This window comes from Barbus barbus, assembly GCF_936440315.1.
Source record: "Barbus barbus genome assembly, chromosome: 10".
NCBI lineage: Eukaryota > Metazoa > Chordata > Actinopteri > Cypriniformes > Cyprinidae > Barbus > Barbus barbus.
In genome coordinates this window covers 28653233-28660824 of record NC_136738.1, presented here as the reverse complement: position 1 = coordinate 28660824, position 7592 = coordinate 28653233, and the positions used below count along the sequence as shown (strand labels likewise).

At 37.6% G+C, this 7592-nt stretch overlaps 1 protein-coding gene across 2 annotated transcripts; it reads left to right on the top strand.

Annotated features, from left to right (window-relative positions):
• Positions 1–2087: 2087 nt before the first annotated feature.
• On the top strand, positions 2088–7592 carry LOC306876064 (gap junction gamma-1 protein-like). 2 transcript variants are annotated; one of them, XM_079426972.1, is made up of 3 exons: positions 2088–2268; positions 4834–5992; positions 6257–7592. In XM_079426972.1, the coding sequence occupies exons 2-3, from the start codon at positions 4864–4866 to the stop codon at positions 6268–6270; spliced, it is 1143 nt and encodes a 380-aa protein (XP_079283098.1). In that variant the 5' UTR covers positions 2088–2268; positions 4834–4863; the 3' UTR covers positions 6271–7592. The 2 variants fall into 2 exon arrangements, with proteins under 2 accessions (XP_079283098.1, XP_079283099.1); XM_079426973.1 differs by having other exon boundaries at positions 2249–2666.

The window sequence follows — 7592 nt, the reverse complement described above, 5'->3', positions numbered from 1 at the left end:
ATCTTAAAATATATCAGTGCCTTTGTTTTGTCTCAAGATGCACACCAGTAATGTTTTTTTTCTAAGGCATGTTAATAAAAATTACTTAAATGTCCAAATCCTGGCTTAGTCTAAGCCCTGTCTGTGGAACCAGGCCTTAGAATTTTATTGATAATGCATCATTCTGGAAAAGATCACATTCCAGAAGATACAAAGTGCTAATTCTAGCTAACAAATAAGCTTCACCTGGATTGCATTTCAAAAGACAAAATGTGATAACATCTCTATGGAAGAATTAAATGCCAAATCCTTCAGGCGGTGCAAACTTGTGAACATCTCTCACATTGTCTTACAAATGTAAATTCAGTCTTTGAAAACCACTAAAGTTGGATGTGCTGACTTTGCATTAAGTTTTAATTGAAGATTACAGGCAAATATCTTTCTATTAAATCACACTTGGTAGTGTTAATATGTGTCGCTCTGCTAAAAACATACCCAGAAAGGGAAGCCCCCCTTAAAGCCTCATCCTGTAGAAAATGCAATGGAGGAAAGATCTTCAATAACAACAACTTCCGAACACCATCCTCGACAGGAAAAGGGAAAGCTGTTGGTTACATACAATTACACGTTATGTTCAAAAAGTGTTTAAATGGATATTTCTTTTCCTTCTTGCTTTTTTTCTGAACAGGTGATCACTGACAGTGGAATATTTGATATAATATATTAAATATATACACATACTTTTTAAATCAACCAAGAGGTGTTTAAAATAGCCCTTAGAATTGGAATATAGTTCCTTTTCCAATCCAATCGTTTGTGTGCTTGACAAGAAATTTCTTGCTTGTACAAAAAAATGCATTCAGAAAATGAATAGTGGCATGACTGAGTTGCCCTAAAATAATTGTCATCACATGACAAACTGATGTTGCATTTAAACGCGAGTGATTTATTGTATAGTTTGGATTTTTTCCTTAGTCTATTGTCTGGGCCTAAGTGAAGGAGGAAGGAAAAAAAAATAAAAAATCCATCAATGGTGTAAAAAACCCCACATTAACAATGACTTGTTGAAATAAATGTGGTAACAGAAAACTGGTTAAACAAGCTGGTTTTCAATTACTTATTTTTTAAAGTTGGTGACTGTAAAATATACAGTCAGTCACCAAAGTGCAATCCTGTACAACTTTTACATTCACCCTTGTAATGTGATAAAGAAACAAGTTAAGTATTGCATTTGGAGTAGTTCACCCAAAAATGAAAAGCCTGTCATCATTTACTCACCCTCATGTCATTCCAAACCAATATGACTTTCTTCTATGGAGCACAAAGGAAGATATTTGCATAAAGATCTCAATCAAAGTAGATCCTTATTTTGATTTCTGGCAATAATCTGAATACTCAGCACATTTTCATGGCAATCTGAAACTATTTTACATTTTAGCAAATTGGTGGATAATTCATACAATCTTGATTTTGCCAATGTTAAGATTTAGGTGTGCGGTTAGGACCTTCATGTTTAGTTTACATACATTTCCGATCTAATCACATCATACAAATTTACATGAAATCGCCACCTCATAAAACAGTTTTCTTATAAGATTGGGTATGTGTTTTTACTTAGATGCAGACATACAGCTATCGTTTCTATCCTACACAACTATTTGCTGGAAAATAAATATTTTTTGCACTTTAAAGTTTTATGAGGAGCATAATTTTTCATGCTAAATAATAACATTGTTAAAACATTAATTCAGTCTTCTGAATGCGACATGCATACTTTAATATTGATCCATCCATCACAATGAATGATTTTACAGCTACAAATAAAAGCCGCCATTAACCAGACATCTAAAATCAATAACATTGGGTACATGCTGCCACTTAAACAAGTTAATACATGTAATGTGCTATTGTAAAATTAGACATTTTTATTTTATTTATCGATTTATTTTTGCATTTCTTCAAAATATGTGATGGAATGCAAATCAAGAATGTGACAGCAGAGTATGAGCTAAAAAAAAATATCAAACTATAGAGACTATATCAAATTTCATCCTCAGGCCTGGAAGGGGGTGGGGTACGCAGGCGGGAGGAGCGCCAGTAGCCTCTTTGTTTCTGACGCTATATGAACCCCAGCGGCGTGTGATGGGCACACATGCTGCAATACTCCGAATGGGTTAACAAGAGTGTGTTTTCCTCGTCAAAGATAGCTGAGGGATGTGGTGATATTTCAAGCGTTCGTATAAAGTGTTACGAAGGACTGGGGAAAAGTGTGGAAACTGATTTAACGAGGTATGTTTCCCGCTCCTTAACTGACTGAGATCCCAAAGGATTTGTTTGGTGACATCTCACGCATACACAACAAAATATAGCTTCTTTTTCTGCGTTATCTGTTGTTTGGTGAGAAGTTTATGCTCGTATTTGTTCACTAACAGCACCATTAGAGTTGAATTAGTGAGTTGTTTTATGTCGCGTCAGTCGGAGAACAATAGTGAACTTACAACTGGATGAGCATTTTTCTGGAAGGATCACGAACAAAACGTCGTAGCTGCTCGACGAAACGTCTTTCTGTGGTCGATATTTAAGAGTTATCATGTTCTTCTGTAAGTGGCGTTCAGCTCATCCACGCTGCTGTTTGGGATGTTGGCTTTTTCCATGCTTCTCGAGGAGCAAGAAAAGATTCACCTCAGGTAAAAGCGCGCCACCGTTCGCGCGTCCACGTCGACAGTTAAATAATTATCGAAATATTATTTTTATTACTCTTTTTGGCTGAATATTCAAAAATGGTATGCTCCATATTTAATATTTTGTTTATTTGTTTAAACAAATCGACCGATAATTTACAGATATGTGCCTGTGTTGTATCTCTTCTCATGACGATATACCAATATAATTTGAATCCAGTTGTGTCTTACAATTGCATAAATTAACTTCGATTTGTAAAAACTATCACTTATTTTTTTATGCAAATATTCGTTCTATGTGGTCACATTAATTGGTACTTTCCCTACAGTGAAGTTTTTTTTTTTTTTTTTTTAGTTTTTTTTTGGTACTTTTAGTTTAATTTTAAGTTAGTGTATTGTTGGGTGCTATTCTCAATTTCCTCGATGTTAGATTCAATAACTTTTTTTTTTTTTTTTAGTGCTCTTAGGTTAACACCGGCCTGCAAGAGATTTTTTTCTGCTTAGGAGGTCAGGGTCAGGTTTGAGGTATTGCTGAGGGACTCCCAGTCTGTTCCAAACCTGTATGAACTTGTTTATTCTGAACACAAGATTTTTTTTATTTATTTAAGCATGTTGGTAACGGTAACCAAACAGTTTTTAGTTGTTTAGAATCTAATATATATATTTTTTTCGTTCTTTATCTCTTTCCATCCTGATTACGCCTTTATCTGCACTTTAATTACTTTAAATATGATTCAGAGTCTTTGTCTATTGCTACGTCAATGACTATTTGTCATTCATCTACCAAACAGTGTGAACGCCCCATTGTCAGATCACACCTTTATAAGATCATCAAGCTAGGGGTGTTGTAAGCTTAGAGACTGTTTGGGGCCCTGCTGATGTGAAATTTGAGGGCCAACTGGGCACCAGCTGTGGAATGTTGCAAACGACACAATTGTACTGCTGCAGGCAATCGGATATGGCCCTTTGTACGGAGTACAAATTACAGTGATTTGAAGCCTTTAAATGGCACTCATAGTCTGACTCCTCTACCACAACAGCGTGTCCCTCACTTCATGCAACTGTCTTTAATAAACACTTGGACCGAAGTTGTGGCCATTGGCAGCACATCACCACCAGTTCCCATGGATTTTATTTGAATTTGGGCTTGGACTGGAGTGGGAGTCAAGGTTAGAATGTACTTGCTGGTCTTATTGGAGACATTTGTTGTACTTCAATACTATACTAATCAAGTAAAATGTGTCTCTATTAAATCTATCATCTATTTCTCCAGCGCTGCTTTGAAAATACTCGGTTTGATTAGACCGGAAAATGACCCCATCCTCTCTCTACTCTTAAAGTAGCTGGACTCCAGATTGTGACCAAACTATTTTCAGTTGGTTGCCTGTTTTGATTTTGCTTTGTTAGGGCTGCCAATTCTATAGTGACTTCTGGGGCCTTTAGTTGTCCGAAATGGGAAAATTTCTTTCTTTCTGTGTCTCAAGTCTACATGAGACCCATGCTCTATTTGCTTAACACTAGAGTAACTGAATGTTTTAATAAGTAGGTGTTACACACTAGAGGTCAGATAACACTAAGGTGGTAAATGCCTCATGCAAATTATTATTATTTTTTTTTTTAATTCATTGAAAGACTATGCAAAGTGAGGTGAACTTGAAGTAAATGCATATTTTAGGACATTCAGTCTCATGTTTCTTCCTCTAAGGGCAAAATAACCCCTTTTTTTATTATTCATTTAATTGAAATATAGTTAAAATGGTTCTTATTTAAAATTTTTTTCCCTCACCCTTTTTCTTAGCTGACTTGTTTCTGTGAAAGAGCTTGATAGAAAAGTGACTGTTCAGCACCATCTAGTGGATATTTCTGGTCAATCAAGCCTTTTATAAAAGACTCTTAGAAGCCTTTTTTTCTGATAAAGTAAAGCACCTCATACAGCTTGTTTCTTGGCATTTTGCTAAGATGCATTGAAAGCTGTACATCTCTTGTTCATAATTTGGAGTTTGTAACATTGAATCAGCACCTCATCTCCTCCGAATAGTCAACTTTTGTCAGTTGTAGGCAGGTAGGCCATGTTCATATCATATTTATTATTGGATGTAATGTACTAATGTCGCAAATTCTCTTTTTGATGCCATTTTCAATCACTAATAGTTAATGTCTTGTTCTCGTGCAGGACTGAGACGGCGGTTCTTCTCAAAGCACCATGAGCTGGAGCTTTCTAACGCGGCTGTTGGATGAAATCTCCAACCACTCCACCTTTGTGGGCAAGATCTGGCTGACATTATTTATCATCTTCCGCATTGTGTTGACTGTTGTGGGGGGAGAATCGATATACTACGATGAACAGAGCAAATTTGTGTGTAACACCAAGCAACCTGGTTGCGAAAATGTCTGCTATGATGCATTTGCACCACTCTCGCATGTAAGGTTTTGGATTTTTCAGATAATTTTGATCACGACCCCCACTATTATGTACCTGGGGTTTGCTATTCACAAGATCGCTCGCATGAATGATGATGAGTACAAGCCGAATAACAGGAAACCCATGCCCATGATTAAACGCGGAGCCAACCATGATTATGAGGAGGCTGAGGACAACGGTGAGGAAGATCCCATGATGATGGAGGAGATCCTGCCCGAGAAAGAGAAAGCTCCTGAGAAGCCCGGCCCTAAACACGACGGCCGGCGGAGGATAAAGCGGAACGGGCTCATGAAGGTGTACATCCTTCAGCTTCTATCTCGGGTTGTTTTCGAGGTGGGCTTTCTCTTCGGCCAGTATATCCTGTATGGTTTTGAAGTCGCCCCCTCGTACGTGTGCACTCGCAGCCCCTGCCCACACACGGTGGACTGTTTTGTGTCACGTCCCACGGAGAAAACGATCTTCCTGCTGATTATGTATGCCGTGAGCTGTCTCTGCTTGTCTCTCACGGTGCTGGAGATTCTTCATTTGGGCCTCAGTGGAATCCGTGATGCTTTTCGACGCCGTGCGCATCATCACAGCGTCGCACGTCCCCGTGGCACCATATCCAGACAGGTACCCACAGCCCCGCCAGGGTACCACACTGCACTGAAAAAAGACAAGCTGTCCATAGGATTGAAACCGGAGTATAACTTGGACTCTGGTCGGGAGTCTTTTGGTGACGAGTCATCATCGCGAGATATTGACCGCCTGCGTAGACACCTAAAACTGGCCCAGCAGAATCTGGATATGATTTATCAGAATGCGGAGAGCAGTCCTTCACGCAGCAGCAGCCCAGAGTCCAACGGCACTGCTGTCGAGCAGAACAGACTGAACTTCGCTCAGGAGAAGCAGGGAAGCACATGTGAAAAAGGTAAGACACAATCTATTTTCACAATTTTTGGAAAATAATCATGGAAATTGAAAATGTATATCACTTCTAAAAATATGTATATTTATTTATATAAAGTAGTTTCATAGATACAAGTGTTATATATATATATATATATATATATATATATATATATATATATATATATATATATATATATATATATATATATTAGTAGAGACGGTTACTTTCTCAGAATGAAGATATGTGCGTTTTATTGATTTTTCTTTTTCCTCTCTCTCATAGGGATCAGTGCTTGATTGAGACTAATAGACTATGATCTGCTTTCCTGTGCAACAAAGCGCCCCACCTGTGGTTGGCATTGCTCATCTTGAAAAGCAGAAAGTGTCTGGATGTGTGTGTTGTGTATTTTATGTTTGGCTGCTGAACATTGTGTGAACCAAGTGGAGCATGTGTGTCCTTGTGCACACTGGTGAATCTGTGAGAATGTGTCGTGCAGTATTATGGCAAGTGATTGCCAAATTAAAATCTCAGAACGCAGCATCTCACCAGCCAGTTATACTTGACATCAGCCAGTCTGCCTGATACTCCAAAGTGCCCAAAAGCTAGTTAGGAAGATGGTTGTTATAATCAGTCACTAGGCAACTGTGCAGTGTCTCTCATTTCTTGTCATCTCTCTTATTTTTGTTTTTCATAGGAAAAATAAATTGTGGCTCTTCCATTTGTTTACCACACTTCTTAAGAAGTGCCAAGGGTTGCATCTCAAAAATGCCTTAAACTGGAGTTTACATATCTTTGCATTCCAAAATGAGATGGACGAGCCAGTGTAAAACCACATCAGAAATGTAGTTTAGAACAGTTCTGTGTTTTGAGTAGTGGACCACAATTAGGCCCTGTTTACACTAGTGTGTTTTCACAACCCCAGAGATTTCAAACTAAAACAGGGTCTGCAGCATTTTCAAAAGTCTCCTTTTTCAACCTCGAATACGCCAGAGTAGTGTAAAAGATGGGTGTAACCGTAGCGAAAGTTATAACGCACTAGTGTAAACGGGGCCTTGGTGTATGTTTGTAATAAATTAAATGGAAAACCTGGAAAATGCTTGAATACTTGTGAATCAATTATTGATCTACAAAGAAGCTTTTGATATTCTATTTGCATATTGTGTACTTTACCTGTATATGAGAAGTATTGGTTCCTATCCCTCTTATTTTGAAGAAACTTCTCTGTAGGCTACAATGTTAGTCTTCTTTGTTTACTTCTATGTTTTCTGAGGTTTTAAACAAGTTTGACTGATCACACAATTGAAAGCACTAATAAAAAAAATAGTTTTCCTTTTCTTTTTTTTTTTTTTTTTAAATAGTTTCTTTTCAGGTTGGTGTATCATTTTGCGTCCTTTATGCAAAAGCAAATCATAAGTTGGTCCAAACGCAGTTTACACTGAATAGCAATAAGGTCTCAAGAGTTGGAAGCCATAGAGCCTAATGTTTTATACATGGTACCAATGCAATCTGTCGTCTGTTAAAAGCCAGGTTTTCCATCTTTTGACACATTTCTCCAGGATCATCTCAATTTTTTATATTTTCTAATGCGTTTTGTAATCTAAAAATAAACCTTTGGTTT

Excerpts from the sequence above, each read along its gene's own strand:
- LOC306876064 (XM_079426972.1), top strand. The coding sequence starts at position 4,864 with ATGAGCTGGAGCTTTCTAACGCGGCTGTTGGATGAAATCTCCAACCAC.